The sequence below is a fragment of the Dermacentor variabilis genome, unplaced genomic scaffold (assembly GCF_050947875.1).
Source record: "Dermacentor variabilis isolate Ectoservices unplaced genomic scaffold, ASM5094787v1 scaffold_12, whole genome shotgun sequence".
Lineage (NCBI taxonomy): Eukaryota > Metazoa > Arthropoda > Arachnida > Ixodida > Ixodidae > Dermacentor > Dermacentor variabilis.
The window spans coordinates 61,625,900-61,653,606 of NW_027460280.1; the positions used below are offsets into that span (position 1 = coordinate 61,625,900).

A 27,707-nucleotide genomic window follows, 5' to 3' on the forward strand; every position below is an offset into this window, starting at 1 on the left:
AAGAAATCTTCTGAAATCGTGAGCTCTTAACAAAAGATAGCCACACGCAAAATAAAATGTTCATGCAATAACACAACGATTTTTGTTGCATTTGGTAACCCGTATACTTAAAAAATAAATGAAGAAGAAGCTTTAGCGGTTGACACTTGAAGAAATTCTTAGACGCTCAAAACACGTAAAATTCAAGTGAAAGGTCCTGACAGCTTCAAAATCTCCTAATCTATACTTTTATTTCATGTCTACCTGTGCGGGGGGGGGGGGGGGGGGGGGTTGGATCATGAACGCATTCACTGCGGAGTTTTCTCAGGACATCGACTGAAACTTCGCTGGATGCGGACTATCCACGCCTGACATCTCGTCACGTCAGGCATATACCATTCACTCCGAAACTGCAAATATTTGTTAAGAAAGAGGCAATCGAATAAGCGGCACATGCAACAGTGAAACCAACCCGGAAGCCACTGGCCGTATTCGTTTCCTTTGCTCTCATTTTACTGCGACGCGCAGCAGTTAAGAGCGATATAAACTGGGTTTGCCGTGTCCGTCCATCCTTTCCGTTACGGCTTCGTCATCAAGCCTCAGCCTTAGCTTCACCGTCACCACTGGCGAAGAAAAACACCTTTGTCCACCACTGCCCATCGAACTCCTGCCCCAGCGGCAATGTGCGCCTCGGAGCCGGACGCGTTGAACAGGGAACTATATACCGTGCAAGATTCCCGCTTGGAGATCTGGGACGGCTTGCACGAACATTTAATAACGAAAATAATGACGAATTTAAGAACGCGTTCTTGAATGTTCCATAGACAACGCCTAGTTCGCACAAGAACGCGTTCTTACATTCGTTAATATTTTCGTTATTAAATGTTCGTGCAAGCCGCCCCCGTACACGCTTTCGCACGCCCGGCAAACTCTCGTGGGGTCTGTGCATGTGTTACCAGAGGCCAGAGCAGGTAACGTTGAAGCGGACGGAAGACGACATTGTGCGCACCTGCGCGTCTCAAATAAATTGTTCTTGAGACGATTGCGGTATGTCACGATGTCGACGACACTGGCTAACCCGCTGCTGTTGCCTTAAAGGAGTACAGAGCCGGAATAATCGCCGAAGCCTGTAGGTGTCCTTTTTTTATTCTTTCACTGCACTAGAGCAATATCATTTCAGAACATATGTAATCAGGGGATTCAGTGCAATCACCACGTTGTAGTCTACTACACGTACGTGCCTCTTCATATAGGGTGCATGCACGAACGGCGGCGACATGTTGGTGCATTCCGTCGCGAGGAAAAGAATGCGCGTATGTACTGTGGCCAAATGCGCGTCGAATAAATGACGTCATTCGTGGTCGTGTGTTGCAGCAACCGTTCCAAAGTAAAAGCAGGTAAGTTAAAGACGGAAGTAGTGGAAATGGGAGTTATTTTTTTAAAGCATTTTCCAAGGTGCGCGCACGTGTGCGATAAAACCAGGGAACTTTCCGAACAGAGACGACACGACGGATATACCCCGTATCAACACGTGCGGATCAACTTGCCGTGAATCCTTACAAATTCAAAGTTTTGTTCTTGGTATTTTTTCAGCAGCTACGTGAACCGTCGGTCATACGAATGTGCTCATTTGTCCCGTGGAAGCCTGTCGGATAGCGTTCAGGCACATTTTCACTGAGCTTTTCCAAGCGGGGATGTTAACGCATGATTACTTCCATAAAATCGGCGCTAGTATCACTTCTAGCTTGCGCGTGTCGCTGTATAGTCTTTAATTTGGAAACACGGCACGTAAACGAGGCTCCACATCAATACGTTTGGTTCTAGGCCACCCGTCAAAACTCTTCGATGGTATGCAACTCCGATTGCGCTCCGTCGCAATATATAGGATATCGTTGTGAAGTCGGGCACGTCCCAATTTCCGTGAGGTCAACCTCGCCGCTGCCTACCACTGTTGTGAAATCGGGGTCCATGCGGCCAACGAAGGTTCCAGGGATGGTGCCGTGCCAGGAGAAAAAAGGGTTCCAAGTGACGTTGAAAAGAATGACAAAGGACTATATTAAAAAAAAAAATACATGGTTCATTTTTACAACACGGCTCTAACTACCGGAGCACACTACATGCTAGCGTTCTTGCATGCCCGAGCGTCTCACTCTTTCACAGCTGTTCGTATCCGCTTTTCATTCCCTTTTCTTCCCTCTTTCCCTCGTTGAGGGAATTCACTGGCCAATCACAAACACCGAATCGTTAACCACCTCTAACGCCCCTCACTGATTTCCAACGTGGTGCTCCTGTCACCACGTCGTGCTGCGTTCTCCAACGTGGTGCTCGGGCCTCCACCGTGGTGCTCCTGTCTCCCGCGTGGTGCTGCTTTCTCCATCGTGGTGGTCGGGCCTCCACCTGGCAAACTGAATCTGTTGTCAACGCTTTCCCCGCAAGTTCTCGCCGATGACCCTGTCATCGATCAGTGGACTCTTCGTGACGGTCAGGAGGGCGACATTGCTGCCTTAAAGATAAGTGAATGATGAGGCATGAACATCAACCGTGACAGCTGAATGTCGCTGGTGGGGCACCCTTTATTCTGGGGAATCGCCAGGCACAACAGTATGTGCTCAAGGCACCCACCGCGGAGCGCTCAACAAATATTTGGGAGCGGCTAACCTTAATTAAAGAAATAAAGAAAATATCGCGTAGTCGAAGGGATCTGTAGACATCAGACATTCGTGTACGCCAGCGCTGGCGTACGCGAAAAAAAAAAATAACGTTTACACTACATTGTCTTTAGTTTATCTCCTTTTGCTTTGGAACGGTTGCTGCAACACAAGACAGCGCCATGACGCTATATATTCGGCGGCATTTCCCCGCAGCATATACGCGCTTTCTTCTCCTTGCCTTTCGTGCACACATCCTATAGCTCGTGAAGCACAGTGACCCGAGTACATTTATATCATGAGTACAAGGAGCAGGGTCACTCCCTCTGCTAGAGCCAGAAGAACAGAAAGGGCGTTTCCTGGTGGGGGCGAACCCCCGCGATGTGCTTGAACCCGTCGTGCAGATGACGCGGTGCTCTTTCTCTTGATCCCTGCAGGCACCTGGAGACGCGCGCGTTCCACGCCATCAAGCGGCTACGAGGGCCAAAGATGCGCTGCTCCACCGAATAGTTCCAGAACGCCGCGTTACCCTGACAGAGCCAAGGGCCCACGGTGCCCGAGGTTCGGAGGCTCCCGGGCGTCGGGTTCTCCGGCCCTGCCGAGCGCGTTGCCCGCCAGCCGCACCGGAAGGTCACCTCACGTGCGGGGCCTCCCCTCGCCCCAGTCGTCGTCCCAAAGCGCGGATCGGCGGGAGCTAATCATAAAAAAGCAGTTTATCGCTCGTAAACCGGGCCCGTAGGAAAGCGTCATAAACAAGCACTTAGCCGGGCCGCCGCAGTAATGGTCACCGCCTTCGTTCGTTTCGCGCGCATTTCTATAACGGGGCGCTGTAACGGCCGCGCCCTCTTTTGTTTCCTCCCGCAGCCGCCGTACCCTTCCGCTTCCGAATCGTCCGCAGCCCGGAATGCCTGGGCGCTGGCGTCGTTCGATGCCTGTATATATAGTACACCCGCGTCTGCGAACAGCACGCGACCATACATCTCTGGGCGAGCTCTCCACGATGGCGAGGCCAGGGTGCTTACGTGGGTGCTCCCGGGAAACAACCGCGTAGCGTACGCCTCCTGTACCTGACCAACACTCCCACTTTCTTGTTCCCTCCCCCCTCTCTCTCTCTCTCTCTCTCTCTCTCTATATATATATATATATATATATATATATATATATATATATATATATATATATATATATATATATATAAAGAGAGAGCAGGAGAGTACTCGGCTCATCGGGGACAGAGGGCGCTAGAAGACGCAGCAGCGCATGACAAAGACGAGGGAAGGGGTCGCGGTCGCAAACAAGCAAGAAAAATCGCGCCACGGTCGACTTGCGTTCGCTGCTGCCTGTCCCACAGCTGCGGTATCTCTCGGCGCGCAAGCAGGCAAGGTGGAAGGCGGGTTGCGCGCGCACGTGTTTACCGGCGGCGGCGCTTCCGGCATCGCTGATGGGGCCGCGTAATGAAGCGCTGGCATAATGGAGACGAATGTTGGCAATTAAACAGGACGCGCTGCCCCTTACACGCTGCGCCCACGCAAATTAAAACGCCAAGCCGCGCAACAGCGTCTCGAATGATATAGGGAAGGGCAAGGAGGTGCAGGGCCTCTTGAAATGCGGCATCACCTTTCGCGATCTCCCCCTGCGGAAGCCGCGAAAAGCCCGAGAGATTCTCGAAACCGTTCGTCGATCACTTTGCGTAGTACTTTAGGTTAAAAAAAATACAAAAAATAGAACCTGCCCCCACTTCAACAAACCACGCAGATACTCGTGGTCTCAGGATAATGGAATGATAAACTGTGCTAGTAGTTTGGTGTAGATTATACTCATCTGTGGAAGATCTTACTCATTTCGAGCACTAAGTCACACAAAGGACACCTACAATTCAATGCAAAGTGGGAAAGCTAACTGTCATACGTATGTATGTATGTATGTATGTATGTATGTATGTATGTATGTATGTATGTATGTATGTATGTATGTATGTATGTATGTATGTATGTATGTATGTATGTATGTATGTATGTATGTAATAAGCATCTACATGCATAATACATACTACAAACATATGTAATGACAGAATTAGCGTTGTTACCCTGCGCTTATCGCACGCATCCCCTACATCTGCTCCTGGCCACCCTTGTATCCGACCTTAATCACGCAACGTATTAGAAGGAACACTAAAGTGTTACCCTAACAACAAGAAATAAAGGTGATAGATAGAGCTACATTTCAATGTTAACTGAAGAAATCAGCCTAAAAGAAGGCGCAGCATGCTATACTCCAAATATAATAGATCTTGAGGGTTAAAGGGCAACTCCGGCGTTTTTTTTAACCATATTAGGATATTATCATTTTCAGATGGCATTGACGGTCCTGTCACCAGTAGGATGGTTCAGTTTGTTTAGAAATTATGCAATAATTTTAAATAACCAATAAACGAGATACCGAAACCAAAACGGGTAGCTGCTTCGTGTGACGTCACGATGAGCCGATGACGTCAGATCCTACACTATCATAACGTAAACATGTAGAACGCGTGCTAAACACGCTGTACACGTGGATCTAACGCCAAAGAAGCGAAGTTGATGACATCTCTTGACTTCACAGGGAGCTTTTACAGATTTTCCGAACTAGACAGCGGCGATTTCAGCGACAGTGGCGGTGTAGTCTCTGACTTCACAAACACGGGGTGGCCAGTAGAAAGTCATGAGTCGGCAACACAACCAATCTTTAAAATTCATTTCCAGGAAAACTAGATGACTTGAAGCCATATTGTTTGGCACATAATCAGTGTAAAAGAGAACGTATATTCAAAATTTTATGAAGATCAGAGCATATCGAAAAATCACCGGAGTCGCCTTTTGAGAGCAAGAGCGAGTGAACGAGCACAACCCCTTGGCGTGCCTGCCGTACAGATTAGTGTAGAGCAAGACCCCCCTGCACTGATGCGACGAGGTCACGGTGTGGCCTTCGACAATTAGCACCGCGGCTGGCGGTGCCCGCGCTCTGTGTTTGTGATACCACGTGACGACCCCCAACGACTTCCGTGATGTATCCTGCGCCCTTTTTCATGCTCGAAGCCATGCTGCACTTGGCATGCGCGTGCAACTACTCGAATTGAAACAGGACATACGTAATTATTTGTTGCGTACTCGAGTATAGCTGCCTCATGTTGTAAATACGGAGTCGATAAATACGTTAATAAAGCAAAATGGAAGTGAGACACCATAGAAGGAGAGAAGGAAATGCAGGGAGGATAATCAGGCGGACGCCCGATTTGCTACGCTGCACAGAGGAGAGGCGATGAGGGATTAAAAGAGATGAGAAGGCGAACAGAGATACTTCACTCACACCGTAGTAGGCGTAGAGTGTATACAAGCGTCTTTCCAGGTCCGTTGATGTAAAAAAAAAGTGATGAGAGCACGCATAGCTCTCTGGGTTGACGATGGTCGAGAAACGAGATTTGCGTGACAGTATGTGTTGCTGGTCACTTGGCCAGATGATGGCTGGATAGCAAGAAGGTAGTCGTCCCAGAGCAAGCAGAGACAAGCCACGCGCAGAACAAATCAGTAGAGAAATAAGGACGCCCCCCCCCCCCCCCGCCCAAGACAAGCGGGAAACTTCTTGTAAACAATTTATTTCGACAACCGGCTATACTACAATAAAAAAAATGGAGATGTAATCTGTACCCACGGATATAGTCAGGTATTCTGCTAAACTGCTCAATCTAGTCAAACGATTGTAGAAAATTGTCCTAAACCGGTGGCCATCATTAAGACGCCGCCATGCCTTCAGAAATAGGGAGTTTTAGAATAGGGGCCCCAATAGTTTGGGGCCCCAAAGAGCTTTGCGGGTGTTAGCGTTGGGGCACGTAGGAGTGAAGAGTTTTAGAATATGGTTTGACGTTTGCGGATAGCGTCTTACAAGCCATAAAATCCACAATCGAATTCAAAATCAGCGGCGTCTAATGAGTCAATCTTCATAACACACGCTAGTTGAGAGAAAGCGATAACCGCACTCACTTCTCCTAGCTTGCGAACTTCACGCGTTACCGCGAATCGAACCCAGTTTTGTGCTAGGTTAGAGCCGTCGCTTCCATGGGTGCCGCCATGTTTGCCCACGCAAAGCTTTTGGGGCCGCTATTTGGGCTCCCGCTAAATCGGTGAAATAGCGTTCCCAACGCAAAACCCAAACGGAGTTTGCGTCTTGCGCATGCGCAGTGGCTTCGACGCTATTTCTTTGGGGCCCCAAAACGTTTGGGGCCCCTATTCTAAAACTCTCTAATGATCGTGACAGTTTCTTCTTTACTTCCGCGTGTTTTGGATTATGCATTCGCAAGGAATCGTGCCTGGTATTAAAGAGAGGGGGACAGAAAATTAACGTAGGTCTATAAGGTTAGCTTTCTGGTTGGTTACTCTACACTGGTTATTGTGGGCATATTGAAAACTGGGTAAACAAAAAAATGCTGTTATAGGCCATTTTAAAGAGTGAATAGGTAATTATTAATGCCACCACACACATCCCATAGTCATTACTGGAAACAAAAGAAGGCAAATAAGGCACAAACTTAGAAAACCGCGACAAGCGATTGCAGAACCCCACAGGCAGCTTGGGGAAAACGGGAAGCCCAAAGCCGCTTATAATAAGCTGAGCTGGGCACCTTGAGTCTTTAGCGTAGACCCACCTCCGAAGCTAATTCTTCTTATTAATGAAGCGAGGATTATAAGAATATAAACGAGGGAGTGACAAAGTTTGGCTGGCTCTTTCCAAAGCTGTCATTCGTTTTCATGTGCGTTTTATACTTTTGCTTTATTCTGTGCACATGGCGACATATCAAATTTTAGTGCATGTCTTTTCCGCAAGCTAATACGTTTAAATGATTATCGTGCAATAATATATATTTGCTCCTTAATTAGCGTAGAGCCGAATTAAGCGTCGTGAATTGCGGCTTTCAAAAAGCTCGTTATAGTGAGTGCTTGTATGCGTACTTCAGAACCACTTGTGGGGATTATTTATTCTTTAAAATAAATATATTGACACGTGTACTTATCTTTATCGGGCAACCACGTTTCGCCGCCTAACAAATGTAATCGCACAGCGTGGGACGCGCCTGCATGTATCCGAAGTTTCTGGAAAGTTATCGATGCTTCTATCCGCTGTCTGTTGTCGCTGAACCTTGTGTTATCTGATTTCATCGCGTGACTCGAATGTTGTAGAACTTTGTGGAAGGCATGCGGGTCCCAACGATTAGTCTGGAACATTCGATGACTGCTGTATAAAAGCCGACGCACTTGACCCGTTGATCAAATTTTCGACGATCGCCGACCGTGTTCGCCGCTATCGTTGTGCTATAAGTGTAGCCTGTTTTTGTGGGCACGGGTTCGCCCAATAAAAGTTAGTTTTGTCTTTCACAGTATTACTACTGTGTTCTTCAACGTCACCACCACGTGTCAATATATTTCATACGTATGGTAAGGACAAGGAGATAATCCCACTTTCATTGTGGTATAGCAAATTTAAACATGCAAAAGAGCGCGCCCGAAACAGCGTGTAGACCAAGGGCCGGATTCACGAAGGTTTGCGTTGGTAAGTGATCTTTACTATTGGCTGGGTCGCCTTCGCTATTAATATGTCCACTATCAGGACTGGCTACAATTTGCTCTTACGAACAATTCTAGCGCAAGTCCTTTCTTGTGAATATGGGGACAGAGCTGTAAGAACTTTCATTTCCAGCTTAGCTAAAAGCGGCCGTTTCGCGTGGAAGCAGTGTTTGACACCTTCGTCGAACAGGCAATTCCCTAACTTCTTTTCTAGTGTAAATAGTTCTGGCGCATCCCATCTTAAGGCACAATTACTTCGGGGACGAACAGATAATAAGGCGTCGAAACAACTGCACGCTGGATGAAATGTCGTCGAACATTGAGTTACAAAATGCAAGATATAACGTGTATATAACTAATACGACTACCAGAAATTAAGAGCGCAAAACAAACAAGGACGAAGGAAAAGAAGAACACGACACTGGCGCTGTTCGTGTTCTTCTTTTCCTTCGTCCTTGTCTGGCTTGCGCTGTTAATTTCCGAAATATGAATCACCACCAACTCGCCCAAGTTTCTCTTCTAATAAGAGTTCGATGAAACCATCTGGCCAGGTGAAAGCACCGTTAGTAGAAGAGGTATGGTAGAACAGAAGTGTCAATTTTTGTTTTTGTGACATTGATCAGTGACCCGTTCTGCTAAGAATATAACCTGGCGGCTGCGCGAGATATGAGTGCTAATGATAAAAGGAATTAACGCGAACGAACACTATCAACAATAACCATGCCATAAACTACATAATATCTATACACAATCGATGAATTCTTCCCATATTTCACTGAAATCCGAATGCGTCGATTCGAGAACTACCGCGAGCTTTGCTTGCGCTTCCACGCACCGCAAATAGGGAATTTACAGAGTATATCGCCTCCAAAGTGATGAATTGACACAAGGTTTGAAATCGGGCTCGTTAGTGTTTCATGATACTCTGAACTGGAAGTCAGCGCTTGTCTCCGTCGTTTCCAGTCGTTGTCCCGATGTGTGCTGCAATTCACAGCTCCAAAGTGACTCCCTTTTCTTTTTCTCTCTCGAACATTCATCGCGTACTCTGGAGGCCTAAGCCTTCTCGCAAGAAGCGGCTATTCAGTCTCAATTGCACGCTGCCGACGAATGTACCACGACACCTCTCGGTTCTGGCAGGGCAACTAACCGGATGTTAGAACACAGAGTCACACTATGCATCGCGAAGCTCGTGTAGCACAACAACAAAACAAGGGGTTCAGCAACCGTCAAAGTTAGTCCAGCCGCGCATGCTCGTCGTTTCACCTCTCTTTACAGCTGTGCATCAGGCAAGCCAAAATAGTGCACTTTGGCTGCTCGTGACCCGCGAGTCTCAATACGGCTCTTTAAAGAGTACTTTGCCGATCGTAAAGACACGGCTCCATTTCAATATGTAAGTACTAAATTAGCAGCCGTTTAACACTCTCAGTTCCTTGGTGTATGTTGACCGCACCGCCAAATCACACATGTCGCCGCCTTATCTGACGCGAATTCTCTGTTTTGAAGGGAGACGGCAGCCAGCATTTTCTTATTCAACGCCGTCGTTATTCTACGCACTGACATTTCGAGGCAGGCGCCGCCGAATGAACAACATCCACTATCATTTAAAAGAAAGCAGCAGTGCCTCTGGTCGCTGGATTCAGTATTTGAACGAACAAAATTAAGCCATCTCGTAACAGGAAAAAAAAATGAAAAGAAAAAAAGAAGCCAAAGGACGAGCGGACTTTGGGTAGACGAGTCACGGCGCCGCTCCAAATCCTTTGCGCTTAAACCTTGCCAACCGTATCCGAAAGCCAGCAATTAGTCGGGCCAACGCCTTGGGCGCGCCGTTAAGAGCGACCAAAGAAAGCGCTCGCAAATCGAACGGGGATTTGCAGGCCTGCTCCCAAGGCCCCCCAAAACCTCTGCGCGTGCGTGCGATCCTATATTTCCTTTCTTTCTTTCTCTCTTTTCTTTTCCCATGACAAAGCAGCCCCATTAGAAAAAGTCAGGAGCGCAGTACAGACCGGCGGACCGGAGCTGGATTACCGAAGGCCGAACAGGAGGCACAAACGCCGGGGACATTTCAATTTCCGCTTCCTTCCCTTTGCTAATCCGCTGAGAAAGCTCGTTCTCGAGCCAGCCCAGTTATGACGTCAGCGTTGCGCCAGTTTGAAATAAGGGTGAAGTTAAGCGAACAGCGCGAGCTTCGTGCATATATCCAAATGCAGCGCAGTGACAGAGTGACAGTTTTAAAATAAGTTTCAGAATGTCTTAATTTCGGGCACATCGATTGAGGGCGAACAGCAACTGACAAATGGAACATTAAAAGAACGCGATTATAAAAAGCGACCGGCTGTACTGTGCTGACTTCCGGCCACCTCCAAATTGACAGTTTACCAGCGGAACAGTTAATCAAATACAAGGGGAAGCACGTCTCTGCACATGCGCCCTGTCCTGCACGCATGCCGACGGCCGCGGACGTTCAACTCGCGGAGGTGAGTCAGAGGACCTCTGCACGCCCTTAACTCACTCGTGCTCTAACGAGTTCTGTCTGCAAAACACGCCCGTTTGGAGAAGATGCGTAAACTGTCAAACGGTGAGAGACGATCCGCTGCCCGCAGCCGGAGGCTATACACCCGTGATCTCCGGCCGCTCGAAGCAGCGGGAGCACCGAACCAAAACTCGGTGGCCGAGGCTGATGACGAGCGCAGAGCTCCATTCCTAATTTCGAGCCGTAGCTCGCGAAGCCCGCCGAAACACTTCCGCCGCAAAAACAAACAGGCGGCCGGGCCCGCAAGTGAAGCGGCAGACGCGAAGCGCGCTGCGTGGCCGTGCTCTCCGAAGCTCGCAGCCGAGGCGGCAGTCGCGAGGTGCCGATGCGTGGAGCGTTCGTTAATTAACGAAATCGAATTCCGAGTTTAAACCGTGAGTAAGCGCACTGATGGCCGCCGCCCGGGTCAGACGCACCGGCGGCAGAGAAGTCGACTTTGCTCCCGCTTCCTTTTTTATTCTGCGCATCTTTTTTTTGCCTCGCGCCGAGCACTAATTAAGAGTGTTTGTTTTCATCGCCGCAAGCATCGCCCAGAGGTTTATTTCGCGAAGTCATCGAATTATGGACGAATCGAATAACGGTAAGTATGCGTGTTTTTCTTTTCTTTTTTTTTTTGCCTTAATTCTCAGTTAAATTTAGGAAACCGGTTTAGAAATAGGGTACCGGTGCTAAGTGGAACATTTCCTAATCAGCAGCTACGCTGCTGAGCAGTGTACACAACCATATAAGTCTTATCTATCAACCTCGCGTCGCTTACCATGTTTCAGTTGGCACACTGTTTAGATATCAAAATATCGAACTAGGGAAATTGAATATTATACAAACAAAACTTGCGAGTTGCTCAGAAAATGTACAGGGTGTCACCTTATATGGTGTAGTCCGGACTCTCTCCATATAATTTTGGTTAAAAAATTTTAAAAGCGCGATCTCATTTCCAACAGTCAAAATGACAAAACCAGTACGGGAATAAACTGCGCGTGAGATAACCAGGACCCGTTTTACAAAACGCGCTTACGCAAGAATTTTTCGTTAGAATAAGTTCCAGCCAATCGTGACGCCGGACATATCATTATCGAAGGCTGCCGGTCAATGGCGAAGAACACTTATGAACAAAAAGCTTTTGAATTCGACCCCAGATTCGGGAGATAACAAACAACCTTCCTTTTCCATCTACACGCCGCTCGCAATGAGCGCGCATTGGTACTTTCTGAAAGAGCCCATTGGTCTATTCAAAGCTTGAACATGTCGTTTGCGTTACATTCATATTAATTACTCCGACATCTGAAAGCGTTCTTTGTTTTCTTATTCTCACCCGATCCTTGGAATATATGCACCATAGGGTGCTTCGTTAGTTCACCTAATCATAACAGCAATGCACCAAGCACACGTCGAGGATCTACAGAAGCACACTCTACACGCCTTCCAGGCGCTCTCTCTTCCAGTTATGGTTGTCAATTTAACAAATCACTATCATAATTGTTATCACCATGATCAAAATTATTGTCATCGTCTCAATATCATCACTTCAAGTCGTCGTCCAAATCCGTACATTTTTTTTCGGATCAAGTAGCGCCTGAAGCCCCCATCGCACATCTTAAAAAAAATCGAGAGCCAATATGCTTATACTAATGTAATCACAACAAAAGCAAGGGCCACTGAGCACCAAAAAAAGACACTTTCTCAGAAGAAAAGAAATAGGCCTCCATGACGCACACAACGTAGATTGAGGACTCACTTTCTGAGCTGCGACGAACGTACACCCCTCGACAGGGCCCACCGAGGTATGGGAATGGGAAGACAGAATGACCAGGTTCAACGACATCACCAACCATTACGAGATGCAAAGATGCACTTATACACCACCCCGTCCACAAATCAACAGATCGCAAGCTGTCCAGTGGCGACAACTACAAACGAAAAGATACGAGAGTCCCAACACTAATGCACGCTATTTATCCAGACATATACACAACAGATAGATGCAAAGTCTGTGACACCAGAGCCACGCTAGAACATATGCTATCGGAATTCCAGGAACTAATACAGGACAATGCGAGCGAAGCCTCCATCGACAGCCTCCGCGCGCTACGGCAGGCCGCGCTGCTCAGCTCGAACCTGCAAGACCAGCTCTGGGCAGTCCAGCGGGCCAAGGAAGCCGCCAGCAGGCAAGAACTCTTGGCCGTAACGTCGGCGGGTGCCCCAGCCCACCAACTCGCCGGACGCGAATCGTTCTGATCCGAAATAAAGTTTCCTCACTCACTGCATGGCGCAACATTTGGCTATCATTATTCGCGATGCAATTTACCGTTACCACCAGTCTTGTAAATATGGATAATTATACTGAATTGTCTCGGACGCCCGAGCATGTAAGTTTCAGTGCATACAATTGGCTGCCATTCACTAGCATACATATGTGTTATGGGACAGTTGTTCCTAATTCCGATGTGACACCACGTTTTCCACTTACTTTCCAGCATTATTATTATTATTATTATTATTATTATTATTATTATTATTATTATTATTATTATTATTATTATTATTATTATTGACAATCTTCGGAAAACAGTCTGAACTGAGACAAAGATGATAAGAAGTAAGCAACGGACCCGCCGTGGTTGCTCAGTGGCTATGGTGTTGGACTGCTGAGCACAAGGTCGCGGGATCGAATCCCGGCCACGGCGGCCGCATCTCGGTGGGGGCGAAATGCGAAAACACCCGTGTGCTTAGATTTAGGTGCACGTTAAAGAACCCCAGGTGGTCTAAATTTCCGGAGTCCTCCACTACGGTGTGCCTCATAATCAGAATGTGGTTTTGGCACACAAAATCCCATACTTTTAGGTAAGCAACCGGACAAGGCGATGAAATGTTCAGAAGAAATGTAAGATGTTCAGCGGTTGTGCTATCGCTTGTTTCTATTTGCGGAATGTCTACGTCCTCGCTTTGTTTCCTTAAGACGATCGTGTACTAACTCACGCAAACTTCAGTTAATCCGTTTGTGAGTGGGAATAGCGTGTATACAAATCGGGTAGCGCAGGATTCACTGACGTCTAACAATGCAGTACGAGCACGCTGCGCGCAATAAGAAGGCATACGGCCCGGGCAAAGAGACGCCAACGACACCTATGTGGTACCGCCTTCACGAAAAGTTAGTTTTCGCAGAGAGGAAGAATGCTTAAGAAAGGTCGGGCCTATAGGGCTCACTTACGGTCTGTAGTGTGACTATATGTTTTTCTTCTTTTTTTGCGTGCACCGCTTGATCAGCTTCGCCATTAAAGTAAATGGGAACATTACTCTTCTGCGCACATCTGCAGAGTGCGTTCCCTAATCCACCATAACGAGCGCCACTTTCTCCGTGATGTACTCGCATGAAAAAGCGAGAGCAGGGAACCTAAGAACGTTCATCTCGCATCTACACGAGTTTGGTGGAGGCACATGCTTGAAACTGGCCTCCGAACTGAAACGAAGAGCGGCTGTCCGCGGGTATGTTTTAAAGTCACAAGGCAAACGCCATGCAGAATCCCTGCGCGCGCAGAAGCAGCTGGCCAGGTTTGCGTTCGTTCGTTCGGGTGTGCGACGAAACCAGCAAGAAGAAATCCCAGCCACTGGGACGCAATTAGAGCTCTCGCGGCGTGGTCCAAGGCCTGCTCAATATCCGCCCCCGACGCCCTGTGGCACGGGGCTTTCCAGGCAACCGCGCGCGCCTGCGCGCACACTGGGAGGAATTCAATATCGGAGCGAATCTACGCGCCTGAGGTTCCCCTGGCGACAGTTTCGGTCACCGACCATTATGAATCCCAACTGTCAATCACCGCGGCATGACGTCACGGCGCGCCCCATCTCGGTGCCTACGCTCGGGGCACGGTGGTCGGGGGCTCCTGAGGGGCCGCGGGGCGCGCGTCAACAAACACCCCGGCGCGACGCGGTCCCCAACGCGATGCGCATGGCGAAGCAGCCGGGCGTGTGACTCACGCCGACACCGCACCTCAGAGCGCGCGCGTACGGACCTGGGGACACCAGTCGGGGTGCGAGGCGCCAAAAGCGCGCTGCCGGCGACGCCGCGGGCGCTTACCGACGTGGGAGAGAGTACGGGGGCGTGCGTATAGCTTGCGACGGGCGGAGAGAGGGCGATGTAGCGACCACGCGTCGACGTTAATCAGGACATCACAGTGGTCATCAGCAGAGTGACAGCAGAAAACAAGGCAGACAAAGCAACCCACGACATGGCAGCGATTTGTTTTACTTACTTTCAACGCTGTTTCGGGCACTACTGGTTTCGGACACGATGTCCCGTGGTTTTGGATGACATGGCTAAATTTTCCGCCTGGCAACGGCCCTGCCACCCATACATTGTAGCAGAAGATGTGCCAGATGTGTATAAATAGCGACCTTATATATACAATAATTGAAGCGACGAACTAAAGTAAATGTAATAAACGAAACGCAGTGTCAATGGAAGAATGAGAAATTTCTTGAACGGGCACAGTTCCCTGTTATTCCACGAAACAGGTCAAGAGATATGACTTTATTGCATCAAATCTAACAACAGTTACTTTTCTTTCTCCGTGTACACAATTTCGAGGAAAATAGAGTGTTCGCTAAAAAATTTAGAGTTAGATAATTAAGCTGGTCTCTTACGTAGTTGGTCCTCTGTGCTGGAATGCTCAAGCAAACATGTCTAAAGCAAACATATAGCATATTACTAAGCAGGCGGGCATAAAAACACAGACTCTTACAATTTCACTTCAAATGTACGACGCTAATTTAAGATCAAGTGACTGACTCAACTGTCAAACTTACTTTTTCTTTTAATCTTTAACAGCGCCATCTCAATCGGATTTTTCTCACGGAAATGATTTTGCACCTCAACAACTGTTGATAAAGCCATGGTCAACCTTGCTTTTACAAGTTTTTCCAAAGCTCCTGGAAAATGTGAAAAGATAAGAATAGGTCAGTTATTGTTTATGTCATTAAAGAAGTCGCCCTTACCAAACACCGTCACTCTGTCTATTTTACAGCGAAGCTGTTAGCCTCTAGTTGGTCGCGATTTTTCGTGTCCAAATGCGCGGTGCTCACAAAAAAAAAAAAAAAAAAAGACAACTGGAAAGCATTGTGTTTGAGTTTCCAAGTAACAAAATTATGTTTTCTCGTATATATTCTATTTACAGACCGATGCTATTATGTCTGCAGGTTGCGTGCAAGTCGTACTTTACGACTTTTCTGACGCATGTTACTTTGAGAAATTCAATTAGTTCCATAAAGCACTTGCGCTAGGTGTAGGGCCTACAAGAATGATGATGTATGTAGCGCTAACGGTATGCCGCCATAGCGGCCGCGGCCACTCAGGCAGACCTTAAACGGCAGCTGTATTTCAGTTTCCGCCTAACCGACGTGTGTTTTCTCGTATATTCCAACAACAATCCGAAGCTATCATGTCAGCAGCTCGTGTGCAAGTCGTAATTCACCCATTTTTCTGGCGCAATTAGCTTTCAAACATTCATTTAGTTCAATAACGCACTTGCGCTTGGGGGGAGAGCCTGAAGGAATGAGGACGCACGCTGCACTTCAGCATAAGTGCGTGCGCGCATGACGCACGTCCATTGTAAAGGTGGTGGTGCCTCCCTAAAGTCAGCAACAGCTTCGCTGCGCGTCCACTTTCGTAGGGTGGAATGGAGGCGGATTTTCCATTTATTATTCCGTCTCGAACAATACGTGTCGCAAATGCGTATGAGATGAAGTTGCACATAAAATATCCGAAAGCGTTATAATCGCTTCGACTCTTATAGTATCACAAGCAGTTGCCATGGTTCGCATTGAAGGACTTGAGGACTGGGAGGAGCTCCTGCTCGCTACAAGTGCGCGGTATGGGGCCGGGGAAGAACAGACCGCGAAAGAACACCGCGCACGGTGGCACCGGAAGGCAATGCTAGCACCTCAGCAGGGAACATCCTTGTCCAGCAACCAGGTGATAGAGTGGAAGGTGTGCGCGAATATTCGATCCGAGAAATGACTGATCGAAATTGTCGAATATTCGCTTCTGTTCAAATATAATACCCCACAGACCATAACAACACTTAGTGGAATCTCGGGGACGCGAGTGCGGGCAGAAACTTTTTCCGAAAGATTCTGCTGCGGGATTGCCGCAGTCCTGCTGCAGCGAGGCACAAGTTGATGAGAAAATGCATGGAGCAGCCAACTTTCGTACAATAACCTCCACTCATTCAGTAAGAACGCGCCGCCCTGAGGCAGCCTATGAGTTTCCTCCAAGAATTGGCTAACCTCCCTGTATTTCCGTCTATTTCTCCTCCTCCTCCTCCTCCTCCTCCTCCTCCTCCTCCTCCTCCTCCTCCTCCTCCTCCCCTTCAATTTAGCAAGCACAAATTTCGAAATTACTCAATCTCATACCAGTTGCATTCCTTTAAATTGACGCGCAGTGCTTCGCATACTTACACTTGGTTCTTTCAACAAAAAACGCCATAGGCAAATATGGTGACGTGTGCTCTTGTTTTATTACTATCATTGCCATGCTAAACCAGACAACTAAAGAAAAAGTTTAGCATATACAAGCTACTTAGTTGACCATACGTCCAGTTGTGAATGTCACTGCATGAGTGTTTAATATAATATAAATAAGTATTTTTTTTACCACACGGACTATACGCAACTATATCTTCACTTGGTTTAGAAATGATGAAATGCCAGCATTAAATTCAATACTCGAGCGTCGTTTTTCTATGTTCGTATTCGATTCGACTTGGAATTTCAATCGACTTGGAAATTACGCCTGTCTCATGGCATCTCCTACTTACTCACCGACGTTAGAATTCAGTTATATTAATTGAAATTATACTATCCTTTTGTATTATCCACCCTACTTTTGGACGAATCACTCGTAGCTGGTGCACGAACCGCAGCATAAAAGGATTGCCACAAACACCGCTTGCCCCATCCCTAGACAGTATAATCCAGGCTTGCGATGTTGCCGGCCCAGAACGTTTCGATGTCGCTGTAATCACCGTTGTGTCATCACTACACCATAACAGCTGCCGTCTATGACGCATAGCTGCCGGAAGCTGAGCAGAGCTCCCCGAATTTCTCTTCTCCTTCATTCTGGCGATTTGTCCGCGCACGCTTACCGTGTTTACGGTGCACAGCTCCCGGCACTCGCGCGTCGCTACGCTACAAAAATACTGCGCGCTCGATTCGTGAGCCCGAGTACTCGCGTATGCGTAAAACGCTGGAAACCACCTCGCGCAGGCGCCCGGCCGAAGGAAGATCCTCCGCGGCACAACTGCACGGACATCCAAATGGCCACATTTGCGGGGGTTCCATCCATGCCTGGGCAGCGAGGAAAAAAAAAGAGAGAAAGAGGCAAACCAGCGCGTACGGTCGCTTCAACCGCGTCCCGCGGAGAGCTTGTCCAAACAGGGCCGAGTGTTTGCGCACGGCAGAGGCGTACAAATGGGCAGCGCGCGCACCTGAGCAGCCCGGACGGCGCGGCCATCAGCGCACGGCGCAGCGGAAGGGGGGGGGAAGCCTGACAAAACACGCGAGGCCCCAACGACCCCAGCGCTGCAGCCGCAGGACATACCCGTTCGGACGGGCACTCCTGTTGTCCGAGCTTCTTTCCGCCCATCCCCGGCAGGAACGACGTCGTGCGGGGACGCGCGCCGGGCCCGCTGATTACTGCTGCCGGACTCCGAGACGGCCGCCCGAAGAGGAAATACGACGCGGCCCTTTACGAGGGCGTTGCGGAGCCCCAGCACCGATGCGAGAGACGTTTACGACGCCACCCTCCCCCCAACACCCCCTCCTCCCGGCGCCGTTCTTTCGGAACAAGCGGGCTCGAGTGAATGCCGGCTTGCCGTGCCACTAACAGGGTTAGCGCCGGGCCCAAACGGACAGGTGCGCGTTGGCCAGCGGCTGGGGAAACAACACGGCCGGCGCACAGTGGTGTTCGCGCTCCTCTCGATCTTTCTTTTTTTTTTTATTTGCTCGCAGCGAAAGGGCAAAGCCAGTGCGAATAAGGCTGTGACATCGGCCTGTCAGTGGGATTTCGCCGTCGTGAATGACTTGTCTCAGCAGAGTTTGCTGCTGCGTTAGTTAGCACGTAGTGTTAAGAAAAAAAAGATCGCAAATAAATAAAAAAGAAAGAACAAGAACAGAATTTTCTTTGTCTTTTTTGCGATATTTTACTTCTTAACAACACTGTTTCATAATTGAAAAGAAGGGCCCCTACGAGCGGGCACAGGAAACAAATTTCTAATCTGAACATTCGTATACCCTTGCTATAATTTCCTTTGTTTATTTTTCCCCCGGAACTGATATGGGCGTTAGTGCCAACGATTCTGCGCTGTGCGAGAATGGTTTCATCGCGAAGTTTGGAGGACGCCCGCGGGCTTTCGACAGGTTGCTGACAATGATGTCTGCAGAAATTTTACAGTTTGAACAAAAATATATTCTTCCATTTGCGTGCTGTTGGACTGCCAATATCGTTTATATTATCCTTTCATAATGACACACCGCATCAACAGCGTACATTCTGCGCTCACTGACTTTCGAAATCGAATAGCGTCATAATTTCTTCAAGGACTGAGAAGAAATAGACACAGAACCTTAAATAATTATTGCCAAAGTCAAGCCGTAGCGCCTCAGTAGACTTGTTCAATATATACATATATATATATATATATATATATATATATATATATATATATATATATATATATATATATATATATATATATATATATATACATATATATATATATATATATTATATATATGAAAACTGACAACATGAAAACTGTTGTGGCCCGTACTGCGCCCTGATATCAGGACTGGCTCGCAAGGTCACCCCCACTTTTCATTAATCTGTATCCGGGATAGCCATAGTTTACTCAGTCACACAGCCGTCTACGCAAAATGTGTGTGTGTGTGTGTGTGTGAGTGGGGGGGGGGGCAAAGCCAAAGAAAGCTTGGCACTATAATAATCACTTGTGACAGATAACCCGCCGTGGTTGCTCAGTGGCTATGGTGTTGGGCTGCTGAGCACGAGGTCGCGGGATCGGATCCCGGCCACGGCGGCCTCATTTCGATGGGGGCGAAATGCGAAAACACCCGTGTACTTAGATTTAGGTGCACGTTAAAGAACCCCCGGTGGTCGAAATTTCCGGAGTCCTCCACTACGGCGTGCCTCATAATCAGAAAGTGGTTTTGGCACGTTAAACCCCATAATATTATTATTATTATATTGTGACAGATAGCACAATTCTGCGTATACCACTGGATTACCTGATGAGGCGAGCATGACATGACGCAAAAAATTACAGAGTAGATTAGCTAGATGGCAAAATTCCACTAACTTTATGACCAACTAGCTTAGGGCACATGCTGTAACTGCGACACTGATGTCAGTGAGGACTGAAGGCGTGTTCGTAATTCCTAATATTAGCCCCGATTTCAATGCACCCGAACAAGAAATGCGAGGCGAAATGCGTCGGCGTTCGACGCATTATTACTCCCTCAAAGAAGGAGGAGGAGGAGACAAAGGGGAGGAAAGACAGGGAGGTTAGCCAGTGTAAGTACCGGCTGGCTACCCTGTGCTGGGGAAACGGGCAAAGGGAATAAAAGGAGAAAGAAGAAGAGGGGAAAAAAGTAAACCAGAAAATTCACACAGTACCGCGATACTACATGCTACAACACTCAAAGACGGTCGCACAATTCGTATGTCCTTAAAAACTTCAGCAAAGCCCTTAAGGCCTTGAGTGCCGAAGTACGTCTGGACCAGTGTCCTAGAGCTTTTTCCTCTGTAAAGGTGCGATTGTCCAGTTTCTTTGTAACGGGGACAGTCACAAAGGAGGTGCACAATCGTCTCCTCTCAGCCACAGGCGTCGCAAGTAGGGCTGTCGGCCATTCCAATGCGGAATGAATAGGAGTTCGTGAATGCCACGCCGAGCCACAGGCGGCACAGAAGTGTTGTTTCCGCTCGTGGTAACCCTGGTGGTAGACGGAGTTGCAGACGTGGATCCAATCTGTGGAAACGTGCGTTAGTGAATTCACTGGTGTTCCACAGATTCTGCGTAAGCTCGCGGGCGAGGGAGCGAAGACTTGTGGTTGCACCTGTTCGTGACACTGGTATTTGTATCACATGGGCACCATCGTGGGCCGATCGGGCGGCGTCATCCACACTGTGATTTCCCGAAATTCCGAAGTGACCTGGTATCCACTGGTAGATGATGTTGTGCCCCTTGTTGATTGCGTAATGTACGTGGAGTAGTCGGATGTCTGCGACTAGTTGCACATTTGGTCCGTGATTGAAAGGGGACATCAGAGACTGGAGAGCTGCCTTCGAGTCACATAAGATGGATCATGAATGTGATGATTTGTGACCAATAAACTGCACAGCAGCACGGATAGCTGCGAGTTCTGCAGCCGTCGATGATTTAATGTGAGACGTCTTGAACTTGAGGGTGATAGACTCTGCGGGAATTACCACTCCTCCAGCTGAACTTTTAGAGGAGACAGAACCGTCCGTGTAAACGTGGATGCGTTATTTGTGCTTGTCATGTAGGAATGAAAGCACGGTTTGTTAGAGAGCGAAAGATGACATCTCGGTCTTCTTTTTGATACCGGGAATAACGAGAAGAGCCTGGAGTGGATGGAGGCACGACAGCGGTAGAGATGGTCGTGCTGCAGGCCTGAAGTTCGACGGTAAAGCTCGGTGGTTGGCGTCAATAATCCTGCTAAACGCTGAACGAGGTCGAGCGGCAGGAAATACGTCAACGTTCCCCGACGCATTATTACTCCTTCAAAGAAAGTGTTTCGTATGCACTGCGGGAAAAGAACTACAAGGAACGCCTATGTGAAACGCACCGGTTTGGAGCAATAGACATGGAGTATTTCCCGACACTACTGTAGCTGGACCAAATACGCTTACATTGGCTACCTCCAGCTTTGATACGATTTATTTTAACTGTCGAATTGTGGTAAACACTTAATGAAATACCAAAATATGCCCCCCCCCCACACACACGCATAAAAAAAAGGAGCCCTGAAACAATCATCACACAAAATCATTTCAATGTAGTCATTCTCAGTGTCAAATTAGACAGAATGAACCAGTTAGATAACAGACGGCTGGGAAATACCGGAAAGCTTTAACCTGAGCGGAACATTCTGGGCTAAAGGGGGATGCGGGGTCCACTTGTCTCGCGCAGCCGCGGGTTTCACTTCCGACAGCAGCCTACACGAGGGCTGACGCTCCTTCTGGCACGCAAGCCGGGAACTTAGAAAGCTCTCGATGAACGCGTGATTTAGAGAACGCCGTCATGTCCACAAAGCGAAATCCAAGGTGGGGTAAATAACCCTGAGGCATCTCGATCCCCGCGGCGTTTTTCGTAGTACACTTGAAGGAACAGAGGCCTCGGCGCTCAGGTGATGCTCCTGTGCGGAGGAGGGTTCTCTCGAACGCGCTCTTCGCAGTACCAAGGGGGGAAGGGGGGATCAATTAACGGGGCCGGAGGCAGCCCGAAGGCGCCCTAATGGAGCGACCCGCCTAGGCGCAGTCGCGGAATCAATGGAGGCCCGCGAGCGATTGGGCCGCCTTCTATCGCGTGCGCGGCCCTTCTCCCAAATCTGCGCCAGCGTTCCGAACCAGCGGACGCCGAGCTCGCCGCTTCAACGTCCCGCCGGGCGCGGGCCGCGCCAGGACCCGGGGGTGCCGACAGTGACGCATGGCTTTCGGCGCAATTAATCAGAAACCTTCGTTCCCTCCGCACGCCTTCCCCAAAGCCCCTCGTGCCCCTCCTATTCTTTTTTTTTCTTCTTGTTTATGTATTTGTTTTCCCCGCTTTTGTCTCAGCGCCACTGCTGCCGTGCGGCGGCGTCGCTACCAGGCAGCGATTTTTCACCGCCGCTAGAGCCGGCACAATGGCGCTGTCTGGAGGGCGACCAGAGCGAGGCCGCCTTTTCGGTGAGCCCAACACCACGGAGACCGCGCATGCAAAAAAGCGCCTGGCGCTGCTGCGAGTGCGCGCGGTCTCGGCGCAAGCAGGCACCTCTTCCATTGGCTGCTCTCCTTTCGCACGCTTCGCCTAGCACTGATCCCCAGACGGGAGATTCGCTTTCTTCTTGTTATTCCATCCTTGGGCGGGTCACAGGAGTCGTCTCTAAGCTCCCAATTCATTCCGCGCGACGGGGAAATTCTCTACAAGTGGGAGGCGATACAAACGCGATGCGTAACGCCTATGTGTTGTTTATGCGACATTCACGGCTAGAACCTGGGTACCTACTCAGATGACGCCAAAGGTCTTCGACACTGGAGTTGAAGATGGATGGCTAAGTGGATATGCGGGCTTTCAGTTGAGATTGGCCGACGGTAGTGGCGTGCAGACGCAACGCACTGTGATGTTGCGAACACACACACACACACACACACACACACACACACACACACACACACACACACACACACACACACACACGCACACGCACACACGCACACACGCACACACGCACACACGCACACACGCACACACGCACGCACGCACGCACGCACTCACTCACTCACTCACTCACAGAAATTTTTGCTGACCAACCAAACGCAGTTTGTCAATGCAAAAAGCTTCTCCACATTGCAGCGCCGTGCTGCAGAACAGCCTCGGCGCCAAATGTAGCCTTACATTACCTAATAGCGGAAGCCTACTAAGACCATTGATTTTTCAGAAAATAAATTCCCGTAATTTGTACAATTATCTCATCGGGTTGGACACTTCAACTAGCAATACACTAGTGCATCGTGCATTTGCCACTTGAAGTCTCGACTCTCCAATGAATCAAAATTAAAACAGTGAGAAGAGAGAGAGAGATGGGCAGGAAAGAGAGCAGCGCAAGCGCTCTTTTAATTTTATACCGTATCATGAACCAACTTGTCTAACTTTCAAGCACTTTCTGTCTTGTCAAGCTATCTCAAATGAAGGTTTTCTGAATGACTGCGCTGCACGCGCTGCACGCGCTGCACGACAACAGCTGCTACTTGCAAGAAAATGCTTGTGAGGTTGCCAAGCTGAGCCAAGTTACAGTAAAGGATAGAGAGAGAGACGGTTGGGGGTGGAAATCTAGCGATGTGTCCGGGTGCTTGTTATTAAACACGCTTCACAGCCACCTTCTCGAGGCTTACGGCATTTCTGCCCCAGCTTTTCGCTCTTCCACGCTTTGTAGCACGAAAAGCGCCACAGAAAAAGCGACAGAAGAGCGACGCGACAGAAGTCGGGACGTGAAGAAGGCGGCGGCCGACACGGCCAATCATTGGCCCGAGGCGCTCGAAAGAAGTTGACGCAGCCAGAAGAGCCCGAAAACGCCCTCGAGAGACATCGCTCTGCTGAACGTCAAGGGCTTTGGCTGACAAGAGAGGCCACCTCGAACACGGCGCTTCTGACTCTTCAAGAGCTAGCAGTGTGCTCCTTTTTTTCTTCCTTAAAAAAAAAAAAATGCAACGCTACTCCTAACACCCTACGCTATTGCTTTTATACAGAACGCCCTTAGCGCTCCAGATCTCTGGAAGAATATTACGTATGAAAAAAGAAAAGAAAGGGGTGGCGTAGGGGAGGGACACGTACACATATACCATTTCATCCCTCTCTGTCCGCGAGCGATAAACACGCCGTCGCGCGCACACTTTCGGCAGGACGGGACAAACTTTTGTTTTTATTGAGCCGCTCCGAGAAAAGGAAGGCGCGGCAGACGTCTCTGGATTCCGGCAATAAAAAGCGTAGAAGAGATTTTTTTTTTCTTGGAGCAATACAGACGCGGAATCACTCAGATACACACTTAGCTGGGCGAATGGTTCTGAAGAATAGCAGAGGGCATAACGGTATGACCGTAGAATGGGAAAAAGAGCGCTGCTGAGGGAGCGGGAACGAGGTTGACTAGGTTCATCGCGGTTGGTCACTCTCCACTGGGGAAGTAAAAAAAAAAATGTGACTGAAAATGACGACAGTTAGGAGAAAAGGGTAGCTGTCGTATATTGGTACACATACAGTGGAAAGTAAATCATTACGTCACGAGCGGATATAGCGGTCGCATTGGCCGATGGACTTAAAAAGAAAATGCCGCGGAGTTTTTGTGGACTTCTCCATCGGGGACGCACGGGCGCCTAGGTCTCAATACCTTTTCTTTTGTGAACATTCCATGGTATGCCGACACATATGGGTCACAGGACGTTGAGCAACACTGAATGTTTCCCATCGCGTGACGTCGGTGAATTCAACTTCGTTGGCTTGTGACACGCACAGCACCGGCACACATGTATAGCATAGCCACAGGAGCAGCGGGACCACCGGTGGACAGGACTTCAGTATAGCGCCGCTTTAGCCTTGCCACGTAAGCGAAGTGGATGAGAAAGCGCGGAAAAATCCGTACCTCCTGTGGGTGGGTGATGGACCACTGTGTGGTGTCTACGCAAACAGCACGCACGAATCTTTGGGAAATGCTTAAGTGCAAATTAGGGTTATTAAGTACAAATATATTAAAGCGAAAGCCAGAGATGTTGTCCTCAGTAACACAGCAGTTCGTCAGCTATCGCAGTCGCGCTGCCTTCAAAAGTAATTTTGCCTTATTATAGTCGACATTTTATAAGAAACCTATCAAAGTAAGTATTCGTATATAAAATATTTCAAATATATATCTTTTAGTCTAACCACTATCCTGTATTTTTAGTTTCCAACACACTCAAGTGTCCAGGACATCGGAAACTAACCTCTCAAGATGATGATCATGTGCTAAGACATTACCGGAATTTAGTAACTTTCATACACTGAACCAACCGCGCCAAGTTTAATTCACCAATAGTTCTCTTTTAAGTTGAATTAATTCCCATGTAATTTTCTATTAAAAAGAGAGAAACACTGCAGTGGCAGAAAAAAACGCCCAACTGAGCGCAAGGAGACCCAGTCGATAGGCAAAATTGCGCGTTCTCAATCAAGTCGGCGAGGCGTGCACTCTTCCGGTCACTCCGAGCGGAGGCGCCGGTCTGGCCCATCGATTCGTGAGAGCCCGTAACTATGCACACGAGGAAGCGCGTTCCCGTACCTTGCGCGCAGGATGAGGCAGTGCGCGTAGACGGGCGCCTCCTCTCGGCCGACGAGGAAGACGACGTCGGCCGAGTCCCGGTCCTCCATGAGCCGGTGCAGGTCGTCCAGCAGCCGCGCCACACCGGCCAGGGACTTGTCCGGGAAGTGCAGCGGCGTCGCCTGCGTCACGCGGCTCCCCATGGCCTCCGCTGCAGGTCCCACAAACACACTCGTCACACACTCGTCACCCACCTCTGCTGCTCGCTGCTGCTCGCGGCTCTGAACTGGCGCCGCATTCTCGGGCGGGCGTATTGGTCGGTACGCTCACTCACGCCTGACGTACCGTCTGTGTAAAAGTTCTAAGGAAGTGCACTGTGCGTGACCTTGTATCTTTCTGGGCCATGCACTTAGGCGCATTGCGTCGCTTAGGGCACTCCACAAAATCTTGGAGAGTATATACTGAACAATTCTTATATACCTCTCTACCTTCGAAGCGCCGGAAGTGTTATAGAAGGCCTTCTATACACGCCGGGAAGGAACTATTTTGACAGCACGTGGAGCTGTAGCGCAGCTAGGAATTCATTTTAGAAGGTGTTTCAAACGTGCTCGTAACGTCATTGTGATTGCTATACACTCTAAAAAAATGTTTACACCCTTTGGGTTGTATTTTGTCCCCAAATAATAATCGTCATCTGCCTTAACGCGTTTCCTTTCTTTAACGCTGCGAGCCCGGTACTTTCCAGTGACGAACGGCATGCGGGTTATCAGCATGACAGAGCATTCTCGACAGAAAACTAGCGAGCGCCGAATTTTCAAGAAAGGAAACGCAAACAAGGCGAATGACGATTATTGTTTGGGACAAGATAAGCCCCAAAGGGTGTGAACTTTTTTGTTTGAGTGCACGTTCGTAAACAAATGTACACCCTTTAGGTCGTACCTTGCCACACAACAATAATCGCCATCTGTCTTGCCCGCATTTCCTTTCTTGAAAACTCTGCGCTCGCTAGTTTTCTGTCGAGAATGCTCTGTCATGCTGATAACTCGCATGCCTTTCGTCACTGGAAAGTACCGGGCTCGCAGCGTTAAAGAAAGGAAACGCGTTAAGGCAGATGACGATTATCGTTGTGTAGCAGATATACACCCCAAAGGGTGCAAACTTTTTTTGCAGTACGCGTGTGCTTGTTTATCGGGTGACCGCGTTTCATCGTATAACAAATGCTACCATTCAGCGCAGGACGTGCCTGCATGTATCGGAAGTTTCTGGAATGTTATCGATGGCTCTATCCGCTGTCTGTTGTCATCGCACTTTGCGTAGTTTGACTGCGTGTATGCGCGACGCGAATGGCGTGGAACTTACTGGAAGACGCGCGCATACCAACGATTTCTCTGGAGCCTTCGGTGACTGATGTGTAACAGCCGACGCACTTTCAGATTTCCACGATCGCCGACCGTGTTCGCCACTGTTGCTGTGCTTTGAGTGTAACTTGCTTTTGTGGACACAAGTCCGCCCAAAATAAAGTTAGTTTCGTCATTCACAGTTTCACCGCTGTATTATTCACCGTCACTACTAAATGGCGCGGCCCCGCAGTCCCGAAGTCGCCTTTAATTTTCTTTACTTCTTACGTTGCAGCGTGCTGCTTCAATGAAACGACGGGACTTCGCTGCGGTCAAGATTTTCCCCAGAAATCTTGATCGTAATAAAGTGTCCCTGAGTCCTCCCAGAAAAAAAAAACACAATTACTAAATGGCATGCAGTCGTGTAAAAATGTCGCTGATTGATTAATTGATCTAAACAGCACCGAAAATATTTGTTGCCGGCCGTTTGTGCGTGACATGATGCTACCGGCTTGGTTTTCAGATATCCCGCTGAAAATATCTGCACTAG

The 27,707-nt window shown here is 48.6% G+C and overlaps 1 protein-coding gene across 1 annotated transcript in view; it reads right to left on the bottom strand.

Moving 5' to 3' along the window:
- Window positions 1–27,707, bottom strand: part of LOC142565786 (kelch-like protein 20) — a 172,743-nt gene that overhangs the window by 130,416 nt on the left and 14,620 nt on the right. Inside the window, exon 2 of the mRNA XM_075676318.1 lies at window positions 25,842–26,031. Coding sequence (XP_075532433.1) covers window positions 25,842–26,023 — 182 coding nt within the window. The 5' untranslated portion in view covers window positions 26,024–26,031. The remainder of the gene's footprint in view (window positions 1–25,841; window positions 26,032–27,707) is intronic.